The 17132-nt window shown below is 50.0% G+C and overlaps 1 protein-coding gene across 1 annotated transcript in view; it reads left to right on the forward strand.

The window, feature by feature from the left end:
* The window catches only part of OTOF (otoferlin), a gene marked incomplete at its 3' end in the record, with an annotated part of 98449 nt that overhangs the window by 41886 nt on the left and 39431 nt on the right, over positions 1–17132 (forward strand). Inside the window, exon 5 of the mRNA XM_026055363.1 lies at positions 4771–4982. Within this exon, the coding sequence (XP_025911148.1) occupies positions 4771–4982 (212 nt within the window). The remainder of the gene's footprint in view (positions 1–4770; positions 4983–17132) is intronic.

The following is a 17132-nucleotide window of genomic DNA, read 5'->3' on the forward strand; positions in this document are numbered from 1 at the left end:
TCATACAGCAGCTGGCCTAAAGTCTTGTTCTTTATAATCCCGTGGAGAAAGTCGGGATAAGGAACGCCTGCAGGGAGACTTGCCTTGCAGACAGCCCTGCCGTTTGCTATCAGCTGTGTGACATTGCTAACATGGGGCTTAGCGATTGCACGGCCCCTGTCGTGAGCTTTGGCAAGGACAAGGCTTCCCACTCCGTCTGAGTCCTCACCACTTCCCCGGAGCCCCCGATACCGAGGAAAAGACTCCCTGTCTGCATATCAGCCGCTGTATAACTCAGTGTTTTTCAAATCTAGTTAACACATCTCACAGGAGCTGTTTCCAGTGGCGATTGAGTTTTATAACACACTTGGAAATACAGCTACTTCTAATCTTCTTGTGTATCAAACCCCTGGCGTTTTCATTAAAAAAATAAAAACTCAGACAGTCCTTTCCTCTCTCCCCCCCCCACTTTTCTATTCCATCAAAAGCTGCTTCCTAGGCTCAGCATAAAAGAAATGCACAATTACATACAACCTTCTGTGCTAACAACAGGCAATTAGCAATGAAAAGACTAGTGGTTTCATTAGTAGGAGTCAGGAGATGACTTCTCCTGCTGGTGGAGAGGGAATGCAAGTAATAAAAGTACAAGGAATCTAGTACTGAGGAGGAGCAAAAAAATGGAGCGAATGCAGACCCAAGACACAGTGATTTCAGGACCGGAGAAGAAGCCTCCTGGTGGGACGTGCAAGCCCATTCTGCACGGCTTATCAGAAAGGAGATTGGGAAGTATCCTGGCTGAAGTCCATGGGAACCTCCTAAGGAGGAAAAATCTCATGTTTTCAAGACCCTTCAGTGTAGCAGGGAGAGACAGGAAAATCAATGGCTGGAAATTAAACTGAGGCAACTTCTTAATGCTGAGGATGATGGATCTTGAGAGTGAATTAACCTAGGACCAAAGTCTTGTGGCCTGGCCAGGAGTTTGGTCTATGTTGCATGGTAGGTCAAAGCAAATGATCTGTTACCCTTCGCATTTTTAAAAACTGTGTACGTCTAACTGGAGGAAACTGGAAGGCAAACAACCCTCCCTCAGCCCATACCTGATGTGTTGAATAGCTTGGGCTTGTCACATCCTTTCTGAGGGGTCTCAGGTTCCACATCTTTAACACAGGGCCAAAAATACTGCTATGTCTTCTTAGTCTCACTGCAGCTCTGCTGAGACTTTTGTCAGTTGGTACCTGCAGAATTCTCTGGAAAATGAAAATACTGAGAGTTGTGTATTGCTACAAAATCGGGGCAGCCCAGGGAAGGCAGATTTTACAAGAGGGATCCCTCTTCGATCAAGCAGTAAGACCCCACATGTTCTCCATCCCCTCAAGCCATTTGCATACACAGGCACAAATCCTGGGTTTCTGGTGCTTGCTTTGGGAACAAATGCCACATCCCTCTATTTCTCCTGCATTTCTGGGGCACGGTCTTAGCCTCAGATCACCCCCGTTCTACTTGGAGTTGATAGGTAAGCGTGCGTGTGCTCGCATTTTGTGCTTTTAGCCAGATTTCAGAGTCCTTCTCCCATGCTGTATCCATAGCAACTTCAGGGACAGAGAGACAACTTAGATTCATGAACTCTCTCTCTCCAAACCGTCCTCTCCCAATCTTTGCTCCAGCGAGGCGGATTACTTCAGACCGAGGGAACCCTGAGGACAGAATCCAGAGGGCAACGCCTGGGGCGTTCTGCATGGAGAAATGTTGGTGGAGATATAAATTGGGAATAGCTCCTGATGGGTATCAGAGTCAGCTCTCCTAGAGAGGTGACCCGTGTTCTCATAGCCTCGAGAGCTGCTGTTTCTTCTATTGGGCCAAATCCATTAAGGGCTGTTGCAAGCAGAGAGAAGGCAGGGGACCGAAGAATGGTTGGATATTATTAAGAGGCGAAGATGGACAGGGATGGAAAGCCACTGCCTGTCAGACAGGATAACTGGCCATCTGAACTGCTGGTCCTTGGAGATGCAAAGGAAAAGGGATTTGCTTGGAAGGAACATGCCCCCCCTACATTGAGCAACCCGGAAAACAAATCATCTGCAAGGGTTGCAAAAGCACCCTCAGAATTAGGCAAGAAAACAAGCTCCTTCAGTCCTCTCTCTGCAAACTTTGCCTCCCTCAGATCCTTAAAACCTGCGGTTTTAAGCGTGTGTTTCCTCAGCAAAGGCACCTGAGCAGGATCTGGAGCTCTCCTGGGCTGGGTAGAGACAGTTTTGATCTACTGAAATYGCAGCAGAGGACAGGGAGGTGCACGCAGCATACGGAGCAAGGCAATTCCTCCTGCTCCGTGCCTGCCTTTTCCCATTGATAACATGAGGATAGCAGCCAGAAGTCTCCCGATAAAGAGGAAATCTTTTTAACGAGCTTGGGAGCCTGCGTTCACCCTTCCACGTTACACCTCTACGTGACTTGCGCGTCCACGTGTGCTGCTATAGCCCGCGGAGACAGCAATCACCCCCGGAGGGTGATTCGGACCCGAAACGTGGGAACCGGCCCCGGGATGAGAGGCAGAGCCTCATGCCGCGGTCTGCAGGGCAGGCGAGCTGCTTTGCACTGAAACGTTTGTGCTGCTCACCCTTTTCCAGCTTTCGTCCAACGAAAGCACCAGCAATAACACTTGGGGGTTTGGAAGGGCTGTTTGTAAAAATGGGCATTTTCTGGCCAGAGAGAGAGAGAGAGACACTTTTCTTTTCTTCACTGCAGGCATTTCTTGGAAAGTAATTTCCAGGCATAGCTTCCTCAGTCTGTAATCAAACACAAAGGAAAGGTTGAAAATTGTTCTCTTTTTTCTGTGCTGACTGCAAGACGTCACTGGCAGTTTTCAGCCAGCTCTAATAACGTTATTGACTTGCCTTAGTAAAGAGTTTAAAAGATTCAGGAATTATAAAGCCAGACAGGATATTACAACCAGGTAATCTGGCCTCTTACACTAGAGGCTCTGGGAAGTCTTAGAATTTATTATTATTTGAACCTGTGGAAAAGACAAATAAAAACGATTTTAAAATATCCAGTGACAGGGGAATCCACCAGCCCTTCAGTTAACCATTCCACTAGTTAATTTTCTTTACTGTTTAAAATGAGAGTTTTGTTTCCAGTATGAATTTCTCTTGGTTTCAGCTGACAGCTGCTACTTCCCTCCAAACAAGTGATGGTTTTATTCAGCCCAAAACAAAATGTTTCATTTTATCGGGCCTATAATTTTTCATTTCTTTTTATAGATTTTTAAACTTTAAAATATTGTTAAAAATGAGATTTCAAAAATAAAGTGTTTTACAATAGTCTTGAAGTGGCTTGAAAACGTGAAAAAATAATGGTTCAACACAGATTTTTTCCTTTTTTTGTATTTTMTTTTTTTAAACTAGCTGAAACAGCTTGGTGAGGTCAGCACAGTGTGGCAAATCATTTTGATTGACTCTAATTTCTATTTTGCACTACATAGAATAAAATCAATCAAAACCTTCCTCAAAGCCCTGTTTCCGACTGTGTTTGAATCACCTCTTAACTTCCATTTGTTAAATGTACTAAATTCCTTGAGTTCATGTCTCATATTTTCCAACCTTTCAACATACCTGTGACAAGCTGTGGTTAGAGAGAGTCAGGATACTGTGTCTCCTCCTAAAAACATAGATGAAAAAGAAAATACTTTTTTGCAAATTTTCCTGCTCCTGGCTTCTTTGCCTTTTCACCAGTTCCCGAAAGTTGACTCCTAAATGGATATTAATCATGGAAATTTCTGTATACCCCAAAATAGCCTTGAGCCACAGAGCTGGAAAGGGGCATCTAACCCACCTTCCCCAAGGCAGGATCAATTCCACCCATTTCTCCCAGAGATGTGTCCTACCTGTTCTTTAAAACCTTCTGTGACAATCACCCATTTTCCCTGGGCAGTTGAGCCTGGTGCCAGGAAAATTTTTGCCCCTGTGTCTAAAATCAATCATCATCTTTGCATCAAATATAACCTCTGATTTCTCACTTGAAGCTGAATGGAGATGGGCACAGACAGCTGAGGAGCAGCGCACGGTCCTGGCGCTGATTAGTTTATTGCTATAGCAGCTGAAAGGAAGGAGTCTGGGATAACACAGGGCTCCAGCAGCTGCTAGACAGGAGCAAGATGAGATGCAGCGACCAGACATGGCACCGCAGCCCTGCACAAATTCTTAACAAACGATGAACTACGGGAGAAAAAATAAAATAAAAACCAGCAACTTGAGTTGTTATCAGCGGCTCTTGGTGCCTCCAACGGCTCAATGGGAGCCTGGCGGAGGTGATTTAATGCAGCACAAGTTAGTGGGCTGGGCAGAGAGGTAATTCAGATATCACGCTGTCAKATTTTCCTGCCTGCCCACCTACAGGCAAGGCTGTGTCTGGAGCATGGCTCTGCAGCGCAAGGGCATTTGATGTCACTCATATCTGGTGCAGCTGGTCTGGGATGCACCAGCAAAGCCAGGCAGATGGGGTCCCTGAGCGGGAGGGAGGATGTAGTGCAGCTGGACCACCTCCCGGGGTCGTCTGCCCATGGATGGAGCTGGAGGCTTGCTCCCCAGGTGCTGCGTGCCATGGGGGAGAAGAGACTGGGTGGGTTGGTAAGGCAGCAGACAGCTCCAGCTGCAGCTCGAGCTTGTGATGAACACGTCCAAACCTACTGGAGCAACAGCACCTCTTGCCTTTCAGGTCTTGGCAGGACCTGCCTTCCTCCCTGTGCGGCATCGCTCTGCCCTCACGGGCTGAACACGTCTGTGTTGTGTGTTGCAGACCAGCATCTCCATAGAGGTCAGGTACCAGGCTATGGACGGCACGGTGGGTGCATGGAACGACAAGGAATTCCTGGAGACCCCCAGCCTGCAGTCAGAGGGGGACGGCAGGTATCCTTTAGAGACGGACAGCCTCCTCTCCGGCCACCGGCAGGGTTCGGCCRTGTCTCCGGGCAAATCCAACCAGCAGTCTGCAGAGAGGAGCTTCAGGAGGTAATGCGAAAAATAAATACTCGAAGGYGTGCGGTGGCAGACAGCCCGGGGAGGGGTTGGCTGTCGGTCTGTTCTTGTTATGGGAACTGCTGCTTGCTCTTGGGAAGCAGGGGAGAGCGTGGGGTGGGCTGGATTTGCTTTTCCAGCTGGACCAAGCCAGGCTATGCCTCAAGACGCCACTCCTCTTGCAGGGGTATGATGCCTGAGAATGAAATTAGCTCAGCAACCTCCCTCCAGGTTTCCTTCCTCCTCCCTGTGAGTGATGCCTTATTTTCAGAAGAAGGGGGTCTGCCTCCCACGCATGTGATGGTGTGTAGCATGCGGTGGAGGAGGCTGGATTTCAAATGTAATTAAGTACAGGTTCAGAGAGGATTAAGGCTCCGGCTGTTGGTTAGGCATCTTCATACTGGATGGGATTAGAGCCATTTGCAAATGTGTGGTGGGGTCTCGCATGTCGGAGGCGCTCGTTATGCCACCAAGGGTCAGCTGCCTTCGGTGCAGAAGGATGGAGGTGTGCCAGGCAGGGTGCATCCAGGGGAAGARGGCAGGTTGGCAACAAGGCCACACCACTGCGGTTGTTTCTGGGGTGGAAGGTGACAGTGCCTCTGAAGGGTGACCGTTTTCTAGGGGGCATTGCAAGTGCTCACATCGCATGGCAAGGCAATGGGCACAGCAAAGACTGGAAAAGCAACCAGAGAGATTGAGGGACTAAACATTAACCCTGGAACAGACAAGCACTGAATTACTCAAAGACATTTGGAAAGCTTCCTCCACAGTGGTCTACTGGGACCTCTGTACCCCACCAGGCTTCAATGAAATCACATACCAAACCCAACGCCTGAGCAGGAAAGCCATGTTTGGATTAGCTGAGGAATCCTTTATGCTGGGATGGCAGGTGGAGACACCTCCAGTCCCTCTAAGGGATGCTGTTACCAGGTTTCTATCAATCTGCAAACCCACACTAGGGACTTGGATGGGTGGAGAGGGCTCAGGACTGGGGAAGCTGCAATTAGCTGCCTATTGGGACAAAGTGCAAAYGGGACCAATTCTGCATCCATCCATGTGTCCATGCAACAGCTTATGGATGCTCAGGTCTCAGTCTGGAGGAACAAACTGCTTCCACCTCAAACGCCAGCCACAAGGCCAAGGCAAGGATGGACACTGAGGACAGAGCACTGCAGACACAGTGATGCTGGGCYAGATTCAGCCCACCCCATCACAGATGCCCAGAACCTGGTGCTCAAATCCTCACCCAGCTTATCAGAAAACAGAACAATTTTGCAAACATAAAACCACTTGTGTATAAATATATTGGGTCGGTGGGCTGCTAATCCAGATTTTTAGGCTGCTTTCCAAAGTTTATGTAGTTCTTTCAGCTGGAAGAGTAGAGACCTCAAAGTCCTGAACTTGCTAAAAGTCATGTGGAAACAGATGACGTAGCAGAGGAGAGAGAGTCTGTAAATGAGAGAAACACTACCATGTGCACTTAGCCCCGGTCAGGCATTTGCTCTGCGCTGGCTGGCTTTCCCGGAGCCATGAGATGCTTTGCAAAATGGCCAGGTGCCCCACGATCTTCCCTGAAGCCTCTGGCAGCAGGAGAGGACGATGACATTCCTGGGCCTGGCCTGCCTGGTGTTGGATGTGATGGGCTGGACAGGCCATGTGCGCAGGGGACCCAGGCAGGGTATCACAGAGCTGGGACCTCCGATTACCCCTAAATCTCCCCAGACTGGCACAGCCCCTGTTTGAGGATTGCAGTCAAACTGCTTGTAAGCCGCTGGTGGACACCTTCCCTTGGGCTGTCCAAAGGTGGACAACCCTTGCCTTAATAAATCTACATGGGAGCCCAGCCTAGAGATGTAAATCCAGACATGTCCCTAGGAATCGGATGTGTTTTTTAAAGGCATTTACATCTCAGGAGCTGCTGTATCCGTGTAGCTCCCACCCTGGGTTTATGTGCTTGCATGCTTCGGTGATATTGCTTTCTGTCTGTGCTTAGCACTTTATTGTGGCCACATAAGGGCAGAATTTCTTTTTTCCCACAGTGCGAGTTTGAGGAAAGATATCCCCAGTCACTCACGTATCTCCTAGGCAGTTAATTAACTGTGTGAATTGGGTTGAAACGTGTGAATTTGCAGGCAAATCGAAAGTGCAGATTCGTTTCCCAGCTCAGTGAACTGTGATGTTGCCAAACAGGGAAGGTGCTAAAGGCCTTAAAAAAGGGGGATCACATGGCAGCGTACCAGGCACAGCCCCGTTTACAGAGACCTCCCGTTTCAGGGTCAAATCCTGCCAGTATCTGCCAGCGTCTGTCCTTCTGGCACAGCAGGATCCAGTCTGCCCCGTTAGCCCTCTATCTTAGGAAATCAGCATCCTGTCTGCACTACATGGACTTTCAAGACGTGGTGTGACTCAGATCACTTTTTTTCACGCTGGAGATCTAATTAACACTGTCAGTAGAGCTGTGTGGCGGATACTTCGCCTGCAGCAGACACCTGCAGGTGGTCAGATGAGCGGTGCTTAGAGGCTGGATCTCCAGGGACCGCAAAGTAAAGTGGAAGACGACCAGCTCGGAAGGAGGTGTAGGACAGCCACAATTGGCCTGACAGGTCCCACCCTGGTGCACTTTTCTACGAGAAGGCATGTGGTTTGCTGAGCACTCCCACCTGTCGGCACAGATGTGCGTTGTGGCTGAAGGTTGCCTGGCTGCACCCTGGTGCTGGCTGCATTGGACGGTGCTGAACCAAAGACCTTTTTGAAGTGGGTTTGTACGTAGTCGATGSAAAATGCTTCCCAGGGGAGAGCGAAAGCAAATGCAACAGTTTATAAACAGGCATCAGGGACGTTTGGAAGTTAGATTCCACTGTGGCATTCATCCTCACACTGCATTTCCTCCACAGGTCAGTGTCTCTTAGCAGATGTGAGAGTAGTTCTTGATGGTCAGTCAAGCAAAAGTCTCTTGATATTTGCCTTCAGTTTCGCCTTCAGTTCCACAATGCTTTAAAAATAACACTTTTTTGCATAGGGCTTATCCTGAGTGAGGCTGAGTGCTGTAAGTGACCAATCAGCACCTCTTCTTGGGCTCTTCCAAGAGAACTGGATTTTTGTAACTCCTTCCCATTGCTTCACAGTCCTGGGTCACAGTAGCAGGCAGTGACCTTCAGCAGTCATGCAATGTAAGCGAGCTAATAAACTAACTGTTTTAAGGGAGGAGAGGAAGGAGCATCCGTCAGCAGACAYCCCAAAAAAGCAAGGCATGATATTTTCACTGTCCCAAGCAAGTTAGCACATGAAAAATTGCACTAAAGCTCGAAGATGTCCCAGGGTTTTGCCTGCTGCCTTTGTTCCGAGGACCTCCCCRTGTCCTTTGGTTTGGAGACTTGTTTCACAGCAGATCGTTTTGAGTGCGGTGGGTCTGGCAGGCTTCGTTGCGTCTTGGTGTCCTCCACTCACCCTTGCCAGCCCCAAGGGCCATGGTCATTAATGTGGCCACCGTTAACGTTACRAATACTGAGGACAAAAGTCAAAAGGGCTGATGTTTTCCGTGTCGCCACCCTCGCAGGATGGAAGAGGACGAGATGTATTACCACAGCGAAGATGAACTTCTGGGAGAGGGGGACACCCTTAGCCAGGGATCCCTCAACACGAGGTAGGGAGCCAGCCAGCACCAACTCGTGCTGCTGGCAGTGGGTTTTGCAGTGCTGTGTTGCTGCTGCCGTGTCCCTGTGCACAAGCATCGCCCCTGGATTCCCACTTCTCAGCTGCAAGAGAGCTAGGAGGCAACAGTGATGGAGCACCTGGGATCTAGGRTGGAGAAGGAGCTTTGGGATGAGGCTACAGTCAGGGTACTACCTTGTCTGTGAGGCCTCCTTCCTTCTCCAGGTCCCACCACTCATCAGGCACAGTTGTCCCCAGATTCAGAGGTCAGCTGTGCCCAGTGCATGGTGAAGAGCCTCCTGCTCTCCAGGGCTGTCAGCATCAGCCCTGGCCACAAAGTAAGTTGTCGCACAAGGCTGTCAAAATGGTCGCTCCATCTGATTATGCGCCCTCACAAATTCATTAAATGGGTTTCTCTTCCACTGGTCTGCTGAGGAAGCTCATAGGCATCAGTCCAGCTCATGGCTCTTGCAAGGTTGGATGGCCCTCCTTCAAATTYTTACCTCAGCTGGTTCCTAGCTTTCCTGGGGAAAGTGTCTCCATTTCCAGACCTATTTCCCCCTCTGCCATAGCCCATGTCTGCACACACAGACAGYGTCCTTCCCTTCCTGTGATATGCATGAGGATTTGATTCTGTTTGCAGTGGCTTTTTTGCAGTGCAGTGCTGTGAATTTGTTTCCCACCATGGGCCAGAGAAAACTTTTGGGAGGAACTGCAGCAAAGAAAAATTCAGGTAAAACCCAGGGGCCAASCTGATGCTTCTGAGAGCTACCTAGCACTGTGTGAGCTGTCACTCCTTGCTTTGGACAGCCCTGTGCAACTCTGTCCACCTCCTGTGGTGCAAGGGCAGGACTCAGCACTGCTCGGCTCCAGGGACCGGAGTGGGCAGCCTTGCTGGGCTGGAGGCAATGGAAGGATTTCCCTTGATTCCCACAGGCTTTCTATCAGTGTCATCTCCATTACAAAGCTGTTTACCTCCTCCCCTRGCACATTAGGGACATTAGCTTCTTATTCAGCTTATTTCCTTTCCTGAGGGGATGCGGAGAGGGGGAAACAAACAGACCTTGAAATGGGAAAAGCAGCATCAACAGCACGGAATATGTAAGCAGTGCTGTGCTTGCCAGCAACTTCTCAGCCAGTTGCTCGCAATCTTGCCTTAGAGAAGTGCCAGCAGTACTGGCGAGCTGCACATTGGAAACCTGTGCTGGCAGTGGGGGTTATATCAGAATTAATTGCAGCCAGCCTCAGTCTCTGTGCTGTCAAAGACACACACCTCAGAGGGAAATACCATATTTGCTCTTGTAACTTCTCCACACCTGGAGCAATGATTTCAGTTCATCCACCACTGAGAGACCCTGGTAGTTCTTAGAAAACATTCACACGAGGTGCAAGATTTTTGGGCAAAATCTTGGGAGAGGGAATGAGATGGGGGAGGCACAGTTGATACAGGGAAAAAAAAACAAACAGTCCGAATGAAAGCACAGATGAGGCAAGGGGCCTGGAATAGCAAAAACCAGCAAAAAATATAACCACAGTCAAAATTCAGTGTTTCAGTGAAAAAGGTTTGCAAATCCCTTGGCCCTGCTGGGCAGGTGTTAAGGAATGGCCCTGCTGCAAAGGGGATTATGGTTTGACGCTGCAAAGTGTTCAGAGGTAGAACTTGCTCACCCTTGTTGCCACCTTTCCGCTCTGATGCATACAGCGCTTCRATCGCCCCTGTGCTGCCAACACAGCTGTTTGTGTGGCCAAGGCAAGGGCCAGATCAGGGGCCAGATCTGCTTGGAAAAATAGTCCAATAGCAATAAATAAATAATGACTCCGGGCTTTTATTGTTTGTTTTCCAAAACTGGATCGCTCCCCTGGTCCACTTCCCGGTGGGATCACACACCCACCAGAGAGGCTGGCTCCCAAGGAGTAAAGGGAGGGAAAGGCTGCTAAAACCTCACACCACCTTTTCTCTTGAGCCATAGCTTGGATTCAGACTTTGCAGTTTTGTGTAGAAGCTCAAACCTGCGGGTCAGCGGATATGAAGGTCTGGCTAGGTCACTTGCCAGGGTCACCTCTGCCTGGTGGCTTAGAAGTCACGAGGTCCTTGGGTCCAGGGGGTGCATGGGCAGCCCAAGGAGGTTACCAATCGTAGCTGATGCTGGCAACACAGATAAATCCAGACCGAGCTCTCGTACAGAAGTTATAAACCTTCATCTCTCTGGGTATGTTCTCCAGCTGCTGTTCCTGCCCGGCGTGGCCATGCAGGGTGCCCAAGCCAGTGTGCAAAAGTGAGCAAAGACTCCCAGTGCCCTGCACTTGCCCCTCAGTGAAGCAGATGRGCTGATGGGCTAATTTAAAGTCAATTTAGGGCTCTCTGTTGGCTTTGCTGGAGCCAAGGGCTCTGTCTGTATAACGGGGCCAGAGATGGGAGCTGGACCTTGATCATCCACTGTGGGACACCAGGGCAGAGCCATCCCCAGGGCAGTTTGGATGGGCTCTGGATGGGATGGGAGGGTTCCCCCACCTGACCTTGGTTGTAGGTAGAGCACTGGGAGAGATGGAGTAAAGGATTACTGAGGATGTGAGGAGAAAGCTAGAGAGAAGGGGATTGCAGCAGCTGAGAAAACATAACTACAGGAGGCAGATTTTTCATGGATAACAGGGCTGGATGGATCCATGCAAGCTTGCAGCAGGAAGGGGARGATGCAGGGAAACACTACCCCATCCCAACCCAGGGAGGATTCCTTGGAGTAAGGAGGGGGTCAAGTCCCCATCCCATGCAAAGCCACCCAAGGGTCCTTCCCCAGGCAGATTGCAGCAGCTCCAAAAGCATCGACAGCATTTGACAATTKACTGTATCTTTCACTGTGTTCCCCAGTGCCAGAAGGATTGTTTAAATTGGGGGGGAACACAAAAAAAGTCTGAGGTGTTGTGCAGAGCTGTGCCTGGCTCAGCCTATAGCAAACCTGTCTTGGTCTTTTACTATGAATCAAAAAGGAAGAAAGAATGAAAATATGTTGTTTCACATTCAAGCTTTTAAAAAGAATTAAAAGGCACTTTGATGTGAGCCATCCTTTTGAATCAAGAAAAAGGAGTCATTTTGTTTTAAATTTTTTTTGTTAATATGAACAAAATTGTCCTGGCTCCTTTGAAATGCCTTTTCACTTCCACCATTGACAGATCCCAGAGCCAAGACAAAATTGCACCAAAAACAATAAAGAAAAAAATATTTTGGTGTTGTCAAATCTGCATTTCAAAAACTGACATGAGCGTGGCTGGGAASGGTTTCTGCTAGGCCATCTCCTGGCTGTCCTCACCCGCAGCCCTCAGTTCCCTTCCCTGGGGCTGCGCCAGGTGGGTCACAGACTGGAGCGTGCCCCTGGGATCTCCTTCCCCCCAGCCCAAGGGAGCCACGTAGACTCTCGTACCTGCTTAGAAGATGGGTAGCTTGTTTCAGGGCAGCTGGACCTGGGCTCAGGAGCAGACTGAGAGGAGGAAAAGGACGGAAGGAAGGGGAGTTAAGGAAACTTGGCCCTTTTTGATCTCTCCAAAGGCTGGTCCTTCAGCATCTGTAATCTATGCCCTGACAGCTTTGCAGTGGGCAGTTCTGCAACCTTGAAGCGGCGGCATCAGCTATGATGTCCTTAGGCTGTCACTGGATGTGGAAATCCCCTTTTCATCCCCTGAATTTCACCAGAGCGGGGTAAGAGATCATAGACCGAGCCAGCCCGCAGCCGTGGAGACGTGGGGACCTGGTTTAACCCCCAGCTTTGCAAATGGCCTTGCCTGTGATCTCAGGCACGTTCCTTCCTTGCTCTGCCTTCCTTTCACCCCCCTCCCTGCTTCGAGAGCCAGTGCTCTCCGTTTTCTCCTGGCCAGCCCACCGGGCCTCCGATATAGACATACCCGAGCTGGTTCAGCCTGAAGACCACGCAGCTCTGGCAGGTTCGCTAGCAGAGCTGCAGCCCTATCCAACGCCAGCTACACCGCTTGCAGAGCCAGGCACGGTGCTGGGGCAGCCCTGCCGCTTTCCCGTGGAGCAGGGTGGTACAAAGCAACCTGCAAATCTTGATCCGGGCTTGCAGGGGGATGTGCTCCAGGGCTTCGCCCCATGCCACCAGCACCAGGGGAACCAGATCCATCTGCAGTCAGCAAAGGGTCGGCAAGCTTTATTTGATCCAGCTCCTGCAGGGCCAAGTGAATGTCTCTGCAACAGGTTCCTATCGCCCGGATGACCGGGGATTGCCGTCACTAGCGTTTCCCGCTTGCTGGATAAAGGAGAGCTGACTGTACGATCAAAGCCCTACCAAAGCCGAAATCCAGCGGTAAACCTCTGCTGACCTTACAGCTTTCAGTTTTGGCTGCTAGTCTGGTCCCACATGGGCTGCCTCAGTGTTTTTCACATGYTTTTTGTGTGGCTGGGCAAGCTGGCAGCCAGCTGGAGAAGAGACAAGTAAAACTCAGCTGATATAAACGAGGTGGAGGGAAGCAATTACAGCACCAGCTGAAAAAGCCCCCAGCGAGATGGTCAGAGCACTTTAAAGTGGTGCAGTTTGGGGGAGAAACAGTCCTGACTCCATGCACACTGTTCTGGGCTCTGGCGTGGCTCTTACCCTGCAGGAGTGATCTGGTCTCTGCAAACAGCAACTCTGCACTCAGGAGCAGCTGAGGAAGCAAGCTGCGTGTTGGGAATTGCTAGGAAAGGGGTAGAAAGTAAACGGAGACCTTGTTCTGGTGCTAAACCTGTGGTTCAACTGCTGCTTAACCGCAGTGTGCGGTTCCTGTCTCTGCTCCTCAGAGAGGATGAAGTGGGACTGGGAAAGGCACCAAGGAGGCTCAGAGGAAGGAGCTGTTTCTGTCYGAGGWCTGACTRCACAGCTTYGGACTCTTCAGCCTGGAAAGAGAAAAATTGCAGGGGTGTAATGAAAGTCTCTGTGCTCCTGAGTAACCTGGAGAAGGTAAATGGGGAAAAACTGTCCGCCAGTATAAGAATTAGGGTTATCAGAAGAAATCAATGAGGTGGCAAGCGCAAAAAGACTTCTTTTTCCTTTTTTTTCCCTCCTCTCTCCTCACAACTGCAGTTAAACTCCCCACCAGGATGCTGAGAAGGTTAAACCCGGCACAGGGACTACCATGGCATGCTCTCCTTGGCCTTGTACCTGTTTAGGGCATCCCCCTCGGCCAGTGCTGGTTTGGATCCTGGAGGACGTGCCTTGGTCTGACGCCAGGCAGCCTTGCGTTCTCCCGCTTGTTTGCAGGGTGCCTGCGTGTGTGTTTTATCTTCATGTGTCGCGGTGCRTCTGCAGTCCCACAGACGGAAGCATCTGTATGATTTTACAGTTTTCCACCTACAGATCACAGTGTGCTTTGCAGGGGAGGGCAGGAGCGTTTCCCCATTTTTCCAGCATTGGCAGAGTCTGCTCTGAGGTGAGGTGGCTTCTGCAGCAGAGCTGGGAGTAGAAATGTCTTTGACCAGTGCTACTAAAACCATCAGAGCTTGGTTCTCAAACCCCTTATATCGGTGCCAAATACCCTTGATGGTGCTACCCAAGCGTGTGCAGGATGGAGCCTGAGTTTGCAAGCCGTGGTAATGTCTGTATTTATTGGCCTTGTGTTTCTGCTGGGGAGGAACCTGGCAAGCTTTCAGGTAGCTCCAGGAGCTGGAATAGTTCAGTCGCTGGGATAGAGCCATGCACCATCGTAATGCCTAATGCTCTTCTCAGGGTGCAGGACAGGTGAGTCGTCTCGTCTCCTTCCAGGCAGTCTGACACAGCCGCTTCCAGCCTAGGCAGCTTTTATCTTTGAGCAAATTCACCCCAAGCAGAGGGGAGACCCTGCTGCTCCATAGCTATCCCTCCTTTGCCGCTGTATTTACTTCCAGATCCTTCCAGAAAAATCTCATGCAGTTTATAATATTACCACTGAACTGCCAAACTTCACTACAAGGGAACCCACAAAACCCAAGCCCACTCATAGCACAGCTAATACGGGAGGAAGGAGGTCAGGGTGTAGGAAACCAGTTCACTACCACCCTAACATGGAGCTTGATCAGCCAAATAGTCAAAGAAAAGCCAGACTGCCTCATGCACGCACCCTGGAAGTGCAGGAGAGAGCGGCATTGGTGGCAGACGTAGGGYCAGGTCCTGATGACTCCTCTGTCCCTGATTTGAAACGGTGGGAATCAGAAGAGGATCTCCGTGGAGGAGCATGGTGATTGTGAGATTTCAGACACGCRTGGAGTGGTTTGCTGTGCTGGTGTGTTCTGAAGTTATTTTTGCACTGAAGCAAAGCATCCTGTTTTTAACGTGCTGAGGCAATGAAGAGCCCTGTAAGTTCATGTCACAGTGGTGTTTTTTTTTCTTTTTCCCCTCTATCTCTGTAAATGCCCTAGCCTTGGAGACGATGCAGAAGAAGAGCAGAACACTAGGTAAATACCTGCACCAGCCCTGCTCAGATGGTGACCTTGAAACACTGGCTCTGCAATGCTGAGACATTCAAAGTCTTGCTCTCTAGAGAGCACTTTCTAAAACCCAGGCCTAAATGTCAGAACTTGGAGGTCCAGATCCCTCTGGTCTAGTTTTAGGCATTTCATCAAGGCTTATAAGTTAGGAGCCCACTCGCCCTAGGGAGCCTCTGTACTACTGAGCAAAGCAGGGCCAGGGCATGGGCGGTAGCACTCTCCCATCTGTTAAGTAGTTAGCATGGTCCATGGTATGGTTTTGGGTCAGGCCAGATAGGACCCTCTTAGAATACATCTGGGACAGTTTATGATAGCACTGGCCAGGGACTATCCCCAGYGGGTAGTTTGGATACAGTTTGTGGAGGAAACAGACTTTATGGACACAAGCTGTGCTGGACCAGTCAGCCTTGTGGCCAGAGAATGAGCCCTCGTCCATTTTATTTATTAATATAGAAGTGTCCTTAGATTCCCTCTGTGGCTGGTGCAGAGACACRGGCACTTCCAGAGGTGATTAAGGGACAGCGTGCACCCCCCTGGCCTGCCCAAAGTTCGGTGGTATGGGGCTGTGCACGTCACAGCACCTTACCGCTTCGAAAATGAGATCCCAGGAAACATCACCTGATAGCTGTTGACTCTGAAATATTCATGGGCAGGACAGAGCGCTGCAGCCGAAAACAATCTGGTCACTGTGAATTATTGATCATGCCTTTTCCTGTGTGTGCGCAATGGATCCTGTATGTGTTGGACTGGGTTGAACCCTCYGCCTGCCACTAAACGTACCCGTAGGTCACTTGCTCCAAAGCTGGGGTCATTGCCAGGCTCCAGAGCTGAACTTTGTGATGAAAATGCATGTGAAAGGAGCTGCCGTGGCTATACGGAGGTGGAAATTATCACCATCCTACCTGGGCCTAGGAAGCTCACCAAGGGTCTTACTATGACCCCAATATTCCTAGGTTGCCCCTATAGTCAAAGGAAAGAGAGGAACCTCCCAGGGGTCATTTATCCATGTTGGATCTCACTCAGCCTTGGGATGTGTGGGTCTCCATCCTTGGATGTCATGCAAGATCAGTGCAAACAGGTTCCTAAATGTCCAAATAGGTAAGCAGGGTCTGAAATTGCTAACTCAGGTGTCGCATTTGGGTCCACATCTCAGGAATATCACACACCAGACCAATGACTCCATCAGTATAGTCGGTGTGTGCAGCTAAGCCCTGGGCTCAGGGCTGAGCAACGGAGACATCTGAAAGGGTGAATCTGAATCAGGCAAGTCTGGGGTCATTTTCAGCTTGAGCAAGCACGAGAGCTAAATGATCTCCCAAAAGCTATCAGTCCCTGTCAAGTTTTCCCTATCATTTCTGCAACTGTCCAATGTACCATTAAATTGGTAGGAAAAATGCATCCTGAAAGGACAGGAAAAGGGCACAACAAGGTGTTCAAAGCAAYGAACTGGGTGCGGCTTTGAGTCCCAAGGTAGAGCCTCCAGCAGCAGATTGACATATTAGCAGGTGGCTGTTAGCACCTTGATTTAGGTTGATTCCATACTGATCCAGCATAGGAGATCTTCCAGATCCGGCTGTAGCAACAGATAATGTCACTCTATTCAGTTACTCACCTGCTATCCCCCAGCCACTTTCACGTGCTGTTTGAACCAAACCAGTTGATCCCGTCTGCTGTCAGAGYGGTGACAACTCGTGTCCTGTGTCAGAAGTTCAGATCCCACCACCAACCGGGTTTTTCCTGGAGACAGCCTAAGCAGAGTACCCCTAGGTCAGGTGCACACAGTAGAAGTTACCACCGCTCACCTGTTCCGAGATCCTTACTGCATGGCTGAGGCTAGCCCCTCCGTGAAGGCGGTGGTGTCCCATCCTCCGTGCATGGTGATGCACGTCCCATGGTTCAGATRAATGCCTTTCTCCTAGTAGGAAGTCAGGTGTCACCACTGCCAGGCCCCACTTTGAAGCAAACTCCATGCCACAATTTACAAACCCTGTTACAGCAAGCGACAAATATACCTGGTGGCTGGGAATTGTGGCTGTGGCAATGCA

The sequence above is a fragment of the Apteryx rowi genome, unplaced genomic scaffold (genome assembly GCF_003343035.1).
Source record: "Apteryx rowi isolate R43461 unplaced genomic scaffold, aptRow1 scaffold_991, whole genome shotgun sequence".
In the NCBI taxonomy this organism is placed as follows: Eukaryota; Metazoa; Chordata; class Aves; order Apterygiformes; family Apterygidae; genus Apteryx; species Apteryx rowi.